The 17,383-nt window shown below is 35.9% G+C and overlaps 1 protein-coding gene across 5 annotated transcripts in view; it reads right to left on the bottom strand.

Moving 5' to 3' along the window:
- The window catches only part of GPD2 (glycerol-3-phosphate dehydrogenase 2), a 131,140-nt gene that overhangs the window by 51,221 nt on the left and 62,536 nt on the right, over nt 1-17,383 (bottom strand). For 4 of the 5 annotated variants that reach the window (XM_057745036.1, XM_057745034.1, XM_057745035.1 and 1 more), the window contains 3 exons: nt 14,982-15,106; nt 13,622-13,719; nt 12,445-12,608 (listed from right to left, as the gene is read on the bottom strand). In XM_057745036.1, coding sequence (XP_057601019.1) covers nt 12,445-12,608; nt 13,622-13,719; nt 14,982-15,106 — 387 coding nt within the window. Of the gene's footprint in view, nt 1-12,444; nt 12,609-13,621; nt 13,720-14,981; nt 15,112-17,383 lie in introns of those variants that run through there. The other variant, XM_057745037.1, reaches the window with a different exon arrangement.

Raw genomic sequence — 17,383 nt, 5'->3', positions numbered from 1 at the left:
GTGTTGGGAGTCAGCCCCCAACACAGAGGGCCCTCAGGAACACCACATGCAGGCAAAGCCTTGAAGATACTTAATAACAACAAGGGAAGAAGACACGTTTTATACAAAAAGTCTAAATCAAAAGGTATGGGGTGAATTAATTCTATTCACGTTTGGGGGGGATAGGGAGAAGAAAAGGACCAAAGATACATTAAGCAGCAAATGCAGCAAATTAAAATAATTAAACTTCAGCAAATAAGGTATTTAACTGCATCTAGGTATTTATATACTTTAAATACTACTCTAAATTGTATGTTTGTTTCATTATGTTTGTGTTAATAACGTTTACACTTGGCTCCTTTTAAATAGGATCTTTTGCTACTTAAAAAATAGACATAATTTTCTCTCTTTATTCATATACTGAAGGATCATGAAGACATGAGGTTTACACAAAAGAGACGAGAAAAACAAATATACAAATAGAAGAGGGAATAGGTAAAAATATATACTAATATTGCTTTACTCAAAACATATATAACTCCCATGTAATGTTATTTATTTTTTTAAATGTTTTTTGAATAGGCAACTATTGAAAAAGATAATTTGGGTGTATATTATTCCCTAAGCAGACAGGTGTAGTGAATTTGTCTGATTTGTAGATCTTAACTGTATTCAGATTACTTTTTAAGTAATAAGGTATTGATACCCCTTCTTTTGCCAACACAGATTTGAGGTAACTAGTGAGGTACAATGCTTTGGACACAAAAAATTATTGAGAGAGAGAGAAAGAGAACTCTCTGGAGCCTCTTCTCAGCTGTCCTTCAGTCAGAATTTGTCCTCTGTAAGGAAAAGAAAAACTGCATGAATTCCTAAGTCCACTCATTATTGTACTTCCCAGCTTAAAAGTGAGAAGAATTTAAAACACCTGGGAAATAGGAAGTTTCTGGTTTACTGAGAGGCTTCGGAGCTACCTATCTCAAGTTAATTCAGTTACATATTAATCATCTTTGACATAAAGACATTAAGTACAAGTTATTTGATTTGTTCTTTTTTTTTATTTTTTTTTTATTTTTTTTTATTTTTTGGGGGGTACACCAGGTTCAATCATCTGATTTGTTCTTAACCTGATAGTTGTTCATTTAATCCTTGTGTTCTTTTATCATTTTCTCATCAAAGGCTTATTCTTCTGAATAGACAGTAAATTACACACTGGTAATACTTTTCCAGTGAATGCAAGAATATCTCTGGTTTGGGATAGTAGACAAGCAGTAGTTACATAATGGGGTGTGTGTGTGTGTGCGCGCGCGCGCGCGTTTAACGTGCAGAGCTGAGTTTTTTTTTCAAAGAAACTGGTAGTGTGGCTCATATTTTCTGTGGGTGGATATAACGATCTAAGGAGTGTTTTACTTATATAAAGTGTGATATGAGTAAGTATTAATAGTAACAATGAAACCAGTTTGAAATTCACATTCTAAAATAGTGGTCTATTTGGCACCAGAGAATATAGTCTACCAAGGTGTTAGTTTCATTTATAAGAACTACGTACCGATGACTTTTTTCAGTTTTCCTATATTATATTACCAGGGCTTGGCTGTAGAATTTCTAGTTGAAACTAACAGGGGGGGCGTTAATTGAAGAGATATTTTTATTACTGCTATTTCGCGTGAGGGTAGATACCAGCCTGGCATTCCGTTACACTAAGAAAGCCGCTGTGTGTCATGTGCAGAGCAATTAAAAATGGATTTGACTATTGTTTTCTTCTTTCTTCCTTTTTCTAAACATTTATCTGGGCAAATGCTCTTGATCCCCTTGAAAGAATTCTAGAAAACACATTAGAGTGGGTAGATCAGTGGGGACTCTGCCAATAGATACGCAAGAGTGGGTAGATCAGTGGGGACTCTGCCAACAGATACTTTATTAATAAAGTAGCAAGAAAAACAGTTCCTAAAGATCAATCGCTACAGCTTTTTTATTTCCTATTTATTTCCCCATATTCCAATGGCAATTATTTCCTTCTCCCTTTCTTTCCAAATATGATCTAAGAGACTATATTTATGAAGGAGAACTACTTTGAGACAAATGCACTAGATAGTTACTTTAAGCTTCAATATGCAGTACATTTAAATATGGCTCCTATTTCTTGGGAGTGTGTTTTCCCAATGTCTCTAAAACAAAAGTAGAAAAATCCCTCAAACTTTTAAGTCTTAACCATAAACTACGATTAATTAGTTTCATGTCTAAAATGTTTTAATGCACCATTAATACAAAGAATATAAAAATAAAATTATACTAAGAAGTGTGTAATTTCATGTATTAGTATAAAACAGATTCATCTATATAAAAGACTATAATTAACATGAATATTTAGTCTGAAGACTGGCTTTCAACACAAGCAGATGATATGTACTTGGTTTTAGCAAATTTAAACAGATCAGAGAATAATGACAATAATAGCATTTGAGACTCACAGCCTAATTTTAATCTTCCTATACAGATAAAACTAGTATTTGCGCCATTGTTTTGTGGTGTCCAAAGAAATAAAATAAAATTTCATTTTCACTTACAAAAAGAAAAATAACTTGAACATATGGTTTATTGATGGCCAAAGCTGTACAATGAACATATTTTGATCTAAGCAGCTAACATAACTATAAAATTTAATTCTATGAAATTTGGTTCCCGGATCCTTTTTAAATTCACCTTTTCAAAACTCTGTGGCTCCTTATGTTACTATGGAATGAAATACCCATTACATTAGGGGAAAAGAGCAAAGCATTACTATTACCTAAGAAATGGAAGGGGGAGCAAAGAAAAGTGTACATAAAACATATACACATGCACACACAATAAAAGGATATGCCAAAATTCCATTTTAAAAAATGTTATCTTTAAGGAAAAGGAGGAAATGATGTGGAGTGAACAGGGAGAGAAGCTAGCCTTATTTGAATAGTCTTTGTTTTTATTTTGACTTTGAAGTCCTGTATTTTAAATATTTTTTTAAAAAAGCACAGCTTTTAAAAAAAGGAAATCCCTGAAGATCTAAAACAAAATTAAAATGATTTTATGTACTGAGTTGATGGCATAACCACACTGATAGAAACTATGTAAAGTAGCTTTAAAAGACAGTAATTTATATATTCCCACTGGCATGCACTCTGAGAGCAATAATAACAACAACAAAACGGCAACAACAACAAAACAGCAACAACAACAACAACAAAATCTTAAACTGGTTTCAGTAATAATATTTTTAGAGGTATGGTTGATGAGATTAAATAAAAGCTGTGTACTCATGAATTTAAAGTATGATTATGTCTGAGAATTCATCATATTTTTCTTCTTTAAACAAAAGACTTTTCCTAACTCTTTTACAGAAAAGCCTAGAAATGACCAATCAGTAGCAATGAACATCTGCAGCAAACAGATTATGGTCTCTAATTACCATTTCCCACAGGAAGGAATCAAAGCTTATTGGAGAAACGGCTACTTCCAGGTCTAGGTCAGGAAAGTTACAAGATTAGCCTGGAATATCCTGTCATATCAGATAGCACAGCAGTCATCATACACCACTGACCACCTACCAAAAGGGCTCAGGAGTCAACTTGAGAAGGTGCCCCGCGGCCAGAAAAAGAGTAGTTTGAACATCAATAACTCTATCAGACTGACACAAATCAAATACATTTAAAATCATGAGTTTAACTGATAACCCAAAAAATCTCATCACATGTGAAGGATACTAGAAAACTAACTTATTATTATTGAAAACTAGCATATAAATGGAAAGAATCAAGCACTTATCCAGCAATTTTATACAAAAATGTACCTCAAGGCAGGCAAAGAGTTGATGCAGGGAAATTATAACCATTTCAACTAATAAATGAAGTAGGAATGGCAGAGTTAGAAAAGCACCATTTTAATCCCTTAACCCTAATGACATACTGAAATTGATCTATGCAATAATTATGACTTATTAAAAAAAAAAGAGGCAAGAAGACTTGTAACGGAGATGCACACCACCACCTGTAAAATATTTTTGACAAAACAATTTGACCCAGCCTCCTTGTAGCTAATCACTAAAGATGTCCCACCCCAGCCCCCGAAATAAACTATGCTTCCTATTTTTCTTGCTTTTGTAATGTCCCATCTCTTAAACCTGGGATGCCCCCGTGATTCACTTTAATTAACAAAATGTGGTAGAAATGATATTGTGTGACTTCCAAGGCTAGGTGAAAAGAAGCCCTGCATTTAAGACTTGGTCTCTTGGTACTCATTGGGGTAAGCCAGCCACCACATAAGAAGTCTATGGAAAAGTCCAACACAGTCATGTGGAAAAGCCACAGTGAGAGAGAGATGCAGGATCAGCCCCCAGCTGTTCTAGCCTTCTCAGCCCAGGAGCCAGACGTGTTAAGTAAGAAAGCTTTCAGAAGGCTCCAGCCTCAGCCACCACCTCACTGCAAACCATAGGAGGAATCCCAGGTGAGAAACACCCAGCTAACCCCATCCATCCTCAAAACTCTGAGAGTCCACTGGTGTTAATTCTAAGCCACTGTTTGGGTGTTGTTTCTTTTGTAGCAACAGATGAATGGGACAAGCCTAACAACCACTATACAGGAAATACAGGGGAACTGTTAAACAAAACCATGAGGAAACAAGGGAAGGGATGTGAAACCTATTAGTTAAAAAGAATAAATTGGTATATGTAAATTTGAATTAGGATTTTGTTTGTCTTATGGGTTTATTTATTTATTTATTTTTGACTATTCAGTCTTTGGCTTTAATCAATGTTTTAGAGAAATAAAAAGTTAAAGCATTTTATTTTAAGATGAAGTTATGAACTGCTCCCTATTATGGGTTTATTTTTTAATCATGAGCCAATTAAGGTGATGACACTATAGGTGACATGTGGTCATGACCAGATATTTGATCTGGAATTATTGTTAAACATTTTAAGTGTGGTTGGTATTTTAAAGAAAGTTCTTAACTTTAAAGATACAGACTGAAATATCCATGGATGAAACATTTGTTACCTGGGGGCTGGGGGGTAGCAAATAGGAGTATAGATGAAGTTAGGCCATGAGTTTAAGTGTTGAAACTAGAAGTTCACTTTATTATTCTCATTACTTCTGCATATGTCTAAAGTTTCCCTTAGTAAAAATGCATATACTTTGTTGAACTATCAATATTTGACTGTTTTGTTAAAGCGTATAACGGACTTAAAACCTAATGTTAGCTGAAAGAAGCCATGATGTTATAATCTTTATTTGGTAAATTTCTTTTTTTTTTAATCAAGGAAAAAAATTACTTTCACATCCCTGCATGTCCAAAATATTGATCCAGATATTTAACTTTGCTTCTGCTTCTCCTGGGAAATAGGGATCATGATATCCCATTCCAGTGTATACGCTCAGTTTGATCAAATAAGATAATTTATGAGGAAAAAATGTTTAGAAAACCATACTCTGCTACACAAATGTAAAACATTATTGGCAGTAGGGACCACATGTTTGGCCCAATATTTGGAATATATGCAGTGAACTCTCTCAAGCCTTGAAAGCTCAGAACTCTGTCCTTAATCTGTCTGGCCCTAATACCAGGTACAGTGCTTAGAAAATAGAACCTCCATAAAGATTTTTTGAAAAAAGAAAAAGATTTTTTGGATGAAGGAGTAAACTGGAGGAAAGAGGGCATGGAGATTTTTGATACACTTGCTTTTGGCTTTGATTCTGCATCTTTTCAAAAAGGGTCAGTTGAGCAACAGAGTGTGAGAGGTAGTATCTTACTGTGAACCCACCAGAACTACTCATATTTGTTCAAACAACATATACACATTCATACCCTTCTACTGGTGTATTTTAGCACTGTTTTTAAGCTTTTATATGCAGAATACAACATGAATTACTATCTCAGTATGCTACACCTGATCAAATCTACTTTTGTGTGCTTTTGATTTTCTTAAAAAAAAAAACTAATTATAAGAGAATAAAAGCCTGGTATTTAATACATGCTGGTCAAGTGAGCAATAAACAATTGCAAACTTTCCTAAGGGGCTATTTTGCTCTGGCTCATCACCAGGAAGCTAAAGCATATGTTGGATGTTAGCCTGGACAGACACAAATGTGTCCTATTTATTCAAGGTTTCCTTTGAAGCCACAATTTATATGTTTTGTTTCTTAGGGGTACATGTCAAACTTCATTTAGCATTAGTTGGTATCCAGATACACTGAATAGCAAAAAGGCAGCATTCGGGGGCAAAATATATGCCTGCTATATGAACAATAATGTCAGTTTCATTTATGTAACTCACAGAAAACAAGAGGAGAAATACAATGGAAAGCTGACTGTAGGAAATCAAGATAAAAATTATTCGCTTAAGTGTAAAACTGCATATGGACAGGGAAAATATTAAAACAAATAGGTTTCAAATCCATGTCTAAGAGGTAAGTTCTTTTAAAATGTGCTCTTTAACCCTTAAATTTCAAAGATTATATACTTGTATGAAGCATGTTTGTATTTGTATGCACAGTATTTTCCTTTTTTCCCGAGAATGTTTGCAAATTTTCTGGAAGAATCTGAAAATTTTAAATATACAAGGGAACATTTGTGGAACTGATGCTTCACTTTAGAACATTTTGTGAAAAGTTGAAATTTGATGATGATACGACATGCATAAAATTGGCCCAAATAAAACAATTAAAATTTAAATAATTCTATAGTTATAAAGTTATTTTACCTTTATTATTCATTTGAAGCTCAAAACACTTTATGAGCAAAACATTATAAGCCTAAATTCATAGATATGTAATGTGGGGTTCAAAACTCAATAAAGTTTGTAAACCTAAGTCAGCTACTTCCATATTTTTGACTGCTTCGACTACACTACAGTACTCTGGAAAGCAGTTTTCAAGTATGATCGTGATGCTTACAACCATGAGACAAGTTGTCATGCCACTTTCAACATATCTTTTCTAAGACTCATCCCTGTTGTTCAGCTCAGCTTAATTCATTCACTTTCAATGCTCTATTTTACTCCATTATATGAATACACTATAAGTTACTTATCCATTTGTCTCTTGATAGGTATTTGAATTATTTCCCTTTTTGAAGTTATTCCCAGTGCTGCAATAAACCTTTTTTGTACATATCTCCTGGTTGCCACATGTAAGAGTTTCTCTGGGACATATACTTAAAATGATGACAGATTACTGACCCAGTGGTTCAAAAAAGAAAAATCAAGTTGAGTATTCCAGAAGTAGAGTAAATGTCAGCATATAACTCCAATATGGATATTTATTTATAAATTACATACCTGTACTATTGTACTTACGTATATTACAGACATTTAAACCATATGTAAAAACAGACAGTTCTAAGGAATTTGATGGAAACAGGTCTAAGTAAAAGTTCTGTTATGTTCTTCCTACCCCCAGTGGATGGTCTTGTGCAACCCAGGAGGCTCACACAACCACTTTAGAGTCACCATAATAACCTCACAAGAACTGCATTAAGGAGCACAGAGACAAACCCGCATAATGGCACTGCTATTTTGTTTGTAAACCCATACTATTCGGCTATTTACTCAATCTATTTCTGTTCTGGAGAAATCAACGTGTCTGTCAGATGTAAAGCAGGTAACACCCAATTATAGTTCAACAGTTGTGTTTGCAAATAATGTAAATGAGGATTAAAGGCACCATCTTTAGATCTGACTTATGTTCCAAGAACTCAATGGAAAAACAAAACCGAAAACACAAGACCAAAAAAAACATCACCTTTGTGTTATTGGGTAATTGATTTTTTTTTTTTTTTTTTTTTTTAGCTTTCAAAGGAGATAAAATCAACTCCTTAAAAGACGAGTCTTTAACCCAGGCTTTCTTTTATTAAAGTATACAATTGCGGATGCATGCCTAGAGGAATAATAGTTTGTTCCTAACAAAAGAGGCTGGATTCCACGATATGCCTTTTGCCAAAGGCATCGTTCCCCAAAGCACACAGCTAACTGCATCTCCTGCTGTACCTGTAACAATTTAATTGTATAAGTCAGCCTAGTCAAGCATCTCCAGCTCATGACTGGGAGACATGAAATTCATTGTCATTATTGTCCCTGTCATTTTGGATCATTATATCCTGCTGCAGAATTTTCCTCACTTCAGTGCATTTTTACCTCCAGGAGCCAGGGATTATAGCTGAGGTTGGGGTGGGGGCAGGACCGTGAACTACATTTACCTCAGGGGAGCCAGAGATTAAATTGGCTTTGCTCTCTCACGAGCTGAATTCATCTATTTGTATGCTGTGAGTTTTAGGTTGGAATAAAAATGAATATTCTAGTGAAACCTGGGCTTTAATTCCCCCTTTGAAACAGGGCTGTAACCAACTTTTATTTACATTAGGAAAGCCAGTGTAATTTCTCGTAGGTTGCTATTTTCACATGTGCGTAAGGAATACTTAAGGGCATCATCGGGTATGAAATAACAGACATCTCTCTCTGTCACCGCCTGGACTCTCAGAAGGAAGAATTTAGAGCTGTAATTTTGTTCTCCAGTTTCATCTTACAGAAGCTTAATGGGGGGATCTCATGGTTTTAAATATTTAATGATTTTTAATTATATCTCATTTTCTGTGCACTGGATTGGATGACTGAAATCCAACTAGAATGGCACCAAAGATTTTCTCTGGGAGCAGGGAGACTGAAGTAAAGTTCACAGAGGAAGATGAAGTAAGTTTCTGAGGAAACTGGCTCCCCCAACCACAGCAGGCTCACATAACCTCACAGCCTGTCCAGTCACCCGAGCCTGTCGTGCCTTAAATACTTCTTGCTGAGGTGGGAGAGTTGCACCAGCCAGGGCACTCTCTATGTGGAAACTCCCTGATCAGAGGTAATGGCCACGGACAGGGTCCAGCTGGTGGATCTCGGGTAGGACATGGAGAGGACCAGAGAGGAAACACTAGGACATGTCTCAGGCAGAAAACCAATGAGGTTAACGGTACTGTTTTCTCTAGCAGAATATAAAAAGAAAATATAACCTGGTATGTCACTTCCTATCCCAACTTTCACTTCATATGGATTTTACTGAGAAATTTGACATTAACTTTGTCTATACTGAAAAAGGTGGTAGTTACTCCTCCACCTATGTGAGTTTGTTTTTCAGAGGTTAACAAAATATGGCAACGGACCGTACCCATGCCAAGCACAGAACAGCCACTATAATTAGTACATTTAAAAGTAGTGGTCAAAGATATAAACTTCTAGTTATAAGATAAATAACTTCTGGGGATGTAATATACAGCACAGTGATATAATACTGTGACAGTGATACTATAGTTAATAATACTGTATTGTATATTTGAAACATGCTAAGAGAGTGAATCTTAAAAGCCCTCATCATATGAAACAAAAGTTTGTAACGATATATGGTGATAGATATTAACTAGACTTACTATAGTGACCATTTGGCAATATACACAAATATTGACTCATTATGTTGTACACGCAAAACCAAGATAATGTTATATGTCAATTATACCTCAATATAAAAAGATGAGGAGAAAAAAATGTATGTGGAATTTATTTCACCCCCTTTATGGACTTTTGTGGAGGAAAAAATTTTACCTTAATGCTACGCAATGATCATCACTATTTATTTAAGAGAAACTGTTTGCAGGAATAATTAAGAAAAAATTTTTGACCTTCGTATATTTTGTACTTCAGAGGGAATATCTTACAGCCTTCACATCTCTGTGTTGAAAAAATCTTAAAGATTTTCTCAGTCACTTAATGGTGATGTTTAGTAGTCTGTCTGACTATATTTTAACACCATTATATTTCATTTTTCATTGTTGCTGAATAACTGTGTGATGGATAACTAATTAGAGTTTTTAGTTAGCAAAACTTCCCGTAGATTTTAAAAGTTCATTTAGTTACCTGTGCCACTTTTTCATTATGATCAAGATTCTCCAAAGGTGGGAGTTATAAAAATTGTTATTTCTGTTCACATTAAAATGGTTAATTTTATGTTATGTAAATTTCACCTCAACAAATTATTTTTTAAGTTTAAAAAAAGTTATTTTACATAGCCCAAATGCATTTTGAAATCATTTGGGACACTGTTACTACATTCTCATAATGATTATTTAAGAAGAAGAATATTTTGTTGATGTTGTTAAGAAAGGTTTATCTTATAAATTACAATGTTTAGACTTCAACTGCAATGGTATAAGCTTAGGAAGAGTTTTTTCCCCTCTAAGTACTTTGGTAGCAGGATGATAATGTTATTTTTCTGGTTGAAGGGTTAGTCATCCCTTCCTTTCTCTGAGCATACATTTATCACATTTAATTCCATTACTATCTGCTCCTTTCCACCTTATTTCCATGTTGGTACTTAATTTGCTCATTACACCATTAGGTTTAACAAGAGTTGCCCTATCTGTGAATACAACTGTGAAACCCTAGAACTACGCAGTTTCACATCGTTGTTTTGTCTTGCCTCACGCATGACATAGTTGGACCTGCATCATTTCAGAACAAGATTAAAAAAGAAATTATTTCCAGTGACTACAATTATTTTTACTCTTTCAAGACTTGGGTTTCATGGTCAATTTTCAAATGTCAATTTGAAATTATTTTAAATAATAATTTTTAAACTTTTCAATAATCTTTGCTGAACTCATAATTTTGCAACCTATAACAAGCTAATGCTAGAGAAAAGAAATTCTTCTTCCTTTTGATTCTTATAGGATAATGTTTCTCCTGCAGTATATGACATAGATTTCCCTTAGTTTCTCCATGTAGAATCGATAAGAATCTATAACTCATAACATCAAACCAACGTAAGACAGGATGGCACAAATTCAGATATGACATCCACTAACATTCCTCTCAAGGAGATTCAGGTCTGCACAAGCTGAAAAAATAAAAGTAACAAATAAGAGCAGTTTGTGTTCAGTATATCACCTGGTAGAGAAAATAGCCAAGTACTTGAGAGAGTTCACACAGGAGGGATTAAAATTAAAGAGGCAAAGGGCACAAACACTGCTATGTCAGGATGGGCAGGGGGCCATTTGCAGAATGCCTTCTTATTCCTCCTGCACCAAAAACCTCTTTAATACAATCACCCAACAGACTACAATGGATTAACGTTAAGGGTCTGAGGCAGAGAAAGAAAATTCATAGTTAAGATTGTCCTTTAACATGTAGGCTCAATCAGGGGCACCAAAAAAGTAGTCAAGTGCCCCCTGCCTGCGGTGTTTAGATGCTGGAAGGCACTGTAAACTGTGAATTTTCTAGCTTTTAATGTTTGTCCAAGACCCTTAGCATTTTTCTAATATTGTTGCTCCTAACACACCTTCTTGAGTTTGTCCCCGCTGCCCCATGTGCACATTCACATTTTGCATTCATACGTGAAAGCCTGAAAGACAGCTCAATTGATTTAGAAACCTGAGAAGAAGGAAAAAAGGTGGGGGTAGCCTTAAGGATATCCCATATTATGAAGCATAAACATCAAAGTCTCCTGGAAGAACAAAAACCAAAAACATTTCTTCAGGTTGAAAGTTTAGATATCTAACACTAAATACAAAAGATCACATAGTGGGGGTAAAAAAAACCTCTCTAACCTATAGGGCCTAAGCTGTCCTTCCTGTCACAAAACTTCTAAGACTTTTTGAACACATACAATTATCTGTGTCCAGCTATATCTTTATAAATAGACATCCTTGGACTATTTTCCAATTCCATTCACCCTTTAAAACTATAGTAAAATTTCACAAATGGCTTTTCCTGTGTTGTTTTGTATTGTATTGTGGTCCATCAAGAGATATATTAAGTGGTTAGTTCCTTCAAATAAAAGTGTACAAAATTGTATTGTTCACACACACAAAGAATGAATACTGAACACATGGCAAATGGGTACTAGATAATATCACTGTTAGAAAACATCTAACAACAAAAAATAAGCATTAAAAACTGAGGGACTGGTTTAACAGATGCAATATTCATCTACCTTCATCACATAAATTATATGTTAAAGAATTGTGTCCTGTGCAAAATACAAACATGTCAATTTCAGCCCAGGGGGCATTCTTCTCTAGGTTTATAACCCCTTGAAAATAGAGGTTTCATCTAGAAAACCTAACAGATCCTCAGCTGCTTTCAACATTATAATATATTCATAAGGCAAGTGTTCACTGGCAAACACATAACAAATTAAATGGCATGAAGGTGGGGTCCAAATTCACAATGATGGAAAATGGACCAAACCAACCATGAGATACAAAGTTGAAATCAAAGAAGAAAAGGAATATTCAAAAACAAGCAATATTAAAAGCAAAACACTACTTGGAGTGTGGGCATGTGTGTTTGTGTGTTGTGTAAGATTAACATTAATTAGAATGCAAAACTATCCCATTAAGAGTATGCTGTAAGGGTCATGAGTGGGAGAAAAATATCTTGTAAAAAAAAAAAAAATCACGTACCATCATAGTAGACAATTGCTCCTACCAGTCTGTCCTTCTGAAGCATTGGGAAATGCTCAAGAGCTCTTGATTTGCTGAGGACATAACTGCTTTTCAGGCAGTTACTTCCAGCAACCAGATCATATAGCTTGATTCCTACCCAGTAGTAAGGTAACTGCCACCACCTACAGCATAAATAGGGGACAAGGTTTCTTTAGAAACAGAGTATAAGATATAGAATGTCACTTTAAGATATGACACTTTTTATGAAGGAAAGCAAAGTATATCTAGAAGTGTACTGAAAAAGAAACAAGAGAAGTACCTGACTGTTCTGACACCAGCCCAACTGAACTATGTATGTAAATGAATCATCTCTAAGGTAGTGGTTCTGGGCTTGACTGCATATTAGATTTCCTGGGGAACATCAAAAATAAATATAGATGCCAGGGCCTCATATTTCTAGAGATCAATTTAACTAGACTAGGGCAAAGATCAGAGTGACCCTAATGTACACCCAGGGCAGAGAATCATTGGCTTAATATGTCCTAAGCAATCTATGACAAAATATAGAAAAAAATTATAAAATCTGCTTCTAAGCCCCGCACCACTCATGCTGCTAACAGAGTTACGTAACCCTGTATCTCCTATCACCTGTATTCCAACTCAAGTCAACTTGATGGATGGCTCTAACAACATTCAGAAAATTGGGTTTAATAATTTATGATAATTTGACACCTCCGAACCAAACTTCAGTTTTGGTTAACTCGGAAATTTAAAATGACACAAAATGGCTTAGGGTTTGGAGTTGATGTATGTCAGGTTCCGATTTTGCAGCAGGATTCTTTCTGGCTCTGCATTTTTCCCTGCAAATGACCCTCTTATGTTCCGCAGTGCTAATGTAGCTGCTCGTCTATATATGCTCAGAAACTGAAGTAAAAAAACTACTAATTATAAATGCAGAACACAACCTCCTTTGCCTTCAAGATCTAGCCCTTAGGAGGGGGTCAGCAGAGAGTAATTTAGGAAAAGTCACACTTTTTAAAATACAACAAGGGAAAATATTTTAAAAGGATTAAAGATTAGGATCAATTAAAATTATATTAAGAAATACACACTGAGGAACTATTTCCAGTAAAACTGTGTTGTTCTATTGACCTCAGATAAGCAAAGAGTATACAGATGATACCAAAAGGCTTACTTGTAAATTGGAAGCATTATAGGCAACGGAGCTGATAAATGGGGAGCAATTTCTAGTAGGTTGGCTCGCTCATGAAGGGCTTCTTTTACCATCCTGTACTGAAAAGCAAAACAGAGAAAATTAGTTTGGCAGTAACAGATCATAATATTTTCAAATGGCAAATAGACACCCTGCCAACTGATTGATACACAAAAACCTCTCTATCTCTGAGCGAGGATAGCTCCCTCCTCATCAAATTTCTAATAATACATCATGCTGTCAACCTGAAAGATTTTTTAGAAACCTTAACTGTATTTGCATAGGAGAAAAACATGCTGCCAGAGTTCCCAGGTGTAAGATATTTTCCTGACTTGAGTTACAAGATTATTGTAACAATTTATCTTGCATTCTCTGTATTGTCCCTTTTCTCAGTCCCCCATAATATTTTCTCATGTAAGAGATAACAGATTGTTCAAATTCATGTTAAACGTTTTCCTTCTTGTCTGCACTAGCCCAAGCGCAGATGACACTTAGGAGCTGCACAGTATTTTATAAATTATCATTAAAAAGCTTTTGTCTTTAGTTCTCATTACGCCTCTCTGAAGACCCAGCATTGCTATCATAATACTAATCTTACCAATGAGAAAACTGAGGCTCAGAGAAATTAAATAAATAAGCTGAAACACATCACAAGTCATCTGATTCTAAACCCTATGCTCTTTTCTTCACGTCCATCATGCTGCTAAACAGACACGTAAGAAAAGGAGACAGATTCAAAACTGACAATGTCAAGTAAGTGCTGCTGTGTTTTTCATGTACGAAAAGCAGATAGGGAGTTCAGCTGATTTTTTTTTACCCCTCTGGGAAATGTCATCTTCCACACTGCCTTGGCAGTTTTCAAATGGTGGCAGACTGGACACAACAAAGTGTGACATAAAAAAAAAGCATGACTCAGATCATCTTTTCCTTAAGAATATGTCAGTGACAATATGCAGTATGACTGCATCTGCAGTTAAGAGGATCAGTTTAATATTCCTCCTGTATTACAACACAGTTTCCATGAAAGTGCTTGGGAAGCAACAACAAACAACAACAACAACAACAAAACCCACAATTGTTAAAAGGTAACACACCCAAAAATGATTTTCTAAATCTGCTACTTTGACATGCCTATGTAGAAAAAGTCCCTGATTACCCATAAACATAATGCTACAGCAAAAAAACTGTCACACCTCTCCTGAAAGACACTCCAGCAGAATACACTAAATAGGTATTTTCAATAGGAAGAAATGTTAAAAGCCATAAAAAAAAAAAACTGATTTAATTGGGTAGAAAAAAGCATCGTCGCAATTTTTGTTTAACAACCAGCATACACAATTACCTGCTCAATATCCAACTTCATGATAGCCTTCTGAAGATATCTCACACCACCATGGATCAATTTAGTGCTTCTGCTGCTGGTCCCTGATGAGAAATCATCTCTTTCTACAAGGGCTGTTTTTAGTCCTGTGTAACCAGAAAACCAAATTAACTTCTTAAATTACACAATTTGTATGTAATTCATTAAAGGCACTCCTCCAGGGTAGAGACAATCACAAGAAAAATTACCCTGAACATGGATAAATTTGTATTCAAAGTGCAGTACACTGTCTATATTATAATGAAGAGATTTTAGTCTCTTCCTGGGGGAAAAGTCAAACCAGAACTAGGAGCATATTAAACTGTGAATGAATCACAACTAGAAAATATTACAGTGCAATTTCATGGCAGTAACATACTCTGGTGTGTTCTGAGGGTCGAAGGGGAGGCTGGCACCCATCTTTACCCATGTAGAGTTAACTCAGTATTGTTAGGATGCCTTCTGGAACTCACATTCATCCCTCAAGAGGCCAGACGTGTGCCAGCCTCTCAACTCCAATCAACTCTAATGCGTGAACCGTGAAGCTGGACTAGCCCTCTACGTGCCAGTTCCTTTTTCTGGAGTGGCGTGAGAGCGGGTATAAAATGGGAAAAGCGATCAAAGACATCAAAACAGAAGAAGAAAGAAGAGAATAACCTCTGATGTTGAGGAGTTTATAGTCTAATTGAAGACATGCAACACAATATTGTAGAATTACAAAGAAAAACACAAGCCAGGACAAATGAACCCAGTACAGAGCATCCATGAGTAAAGAAAAGACAATATTCTTGGTAAAGGTGAGGCTGAACAAAGACAAGTCATTTCTAGACATCATCCCTCCCAATCGGGCTTTCTTTGAGGGTTACAATAAATCTCTTTGGAATGAAGTAAGTTTTGTTTTGTTCAGTTCTGTTTTCTTGCAGAGACATCCCTGCCTCTTTAGGACTGGGAGGACCAATAGTACTGTGAGTCCCATACACTAGTTAGAGATGAAATCCAAAACTTCAAAAGACCCCAAGTATACATCAACACCAAGCCAGGAGGAATTTTCATGGCCTGGCATACTCTTGGGGGAATAAGAGAATGTCATAGAATCCAATTACAATGAGAATATGCAACTGGAGCAGTTTGGGCTCACAAAGCTCATATAAAAGAACTTGTGCATGTATTCAATTCAGAGCCATTTATTACATTTAATACCAAAGGGTCGTTTTTATAACTTTTAACAGTTTAAATATCGTACCCAAATGTCATCATAAAATCAGGGCAATTCCCTTGACTCAAAAGGACAAAATATTTGGAAACTATGGAGAGAAAAGTAGAGAACTTTGACTCAAGGGCAAAAACTGCTAATGCTCTAATGAACTAGCAAAATAACACAGAAATTACAGGTATCATAGACCCAAGTCACTCTTTTTAAGCATTTATGCCAGAAAAAAGATCTGTAAAATTCTCAGCTATGAAAACTCTAGCAATGCTTAGTAAACTTAGTGCAGGATGTATTACACACAGAAAAATACATCATGTTAGTACATATTTTTTGAGAGCCTAAGTGCCAGGTAAAGTACTAGTGTTCGAAATGAAATAGACATGGACCAAGCTGTCAAGTAGCTCCCAACCCAAAGAGAGGCAAGTGAACAAAATGAAGCAAAGTTTCATAGGTGTTACATTTGAAAATGCAGAGGACTCTTTATCCTAAAGCGGGTCAAAAATTAAATTCAGGATATAAATCCAAAATTGCTTAGTCGAGATTATATTCGCAATCTCTTAAGAAAGCACTGTCTTGGTGAGTTCTATCACCTTTTCTTAGTAAGTCCAACACAGAGAGTTCTTCCAGCACTAAAATATACCATTTCTCTTCAGTTGAAGATCAGATGAGGGAGTTGACTTTCAAATGGCATTCAAGAGCTGAATTATTTAAAACACACCTCTCTTCCAGTCTTGTAATCAGTCATGGCATTGAGATGCCCACACCATGGGAGGCAGGGACATAAAACTGAGAGAGGATAAGCAGCCTCCCATCCAGCCCATGGCTCCCACCTGCCTGTGGGAGAGGATGCCTTAGTCCCCAGTGAGCCCCATTTCCTAGTATGTAATCCCCTACCCTGGAGTGTGGGCTGGACCTAGCTGCCTTGCTTCTAACCAACAGAATACAGCCACGATGATGGCAGATCACTTCTGCGGTTAGGTTACAAGAGACTGTGACTTCCTCCCAGACGAAGTAGCCTGTCTTGTTCTGAGTCAAGGAACCAACAGAGCCCTTGGTCAACAGGTCACAAGGAACTGAGGCCTCGGACTAATAACTTGTGAGGATCTGATTCCTGCCAACCTCTGTGTGAGCTGCTAGGAAGCACTGCCGCTTGTGAGAGACTGAGAGTCAGAGG

This window comes from Hippopotamus amphibius, chromosome 8 (genome assembly GCF_030028045.1).
Source record: "Hippopotamus amphibius kiboko isolate mHipAmp2 chromosome 8, mHipAmp2.hap2, whole genome shotgun sequence".
Classification (NCBI taxonomy): Eukaryota; Metazoa; Chordata; class Mammalia; order Artiodactyla; family Hippopotamidae; genus Hippopotamus; species Hippopotamus amphibius.
This window is presented reverse-complemented; position numbering and strand designations above follow the sequence as displayed.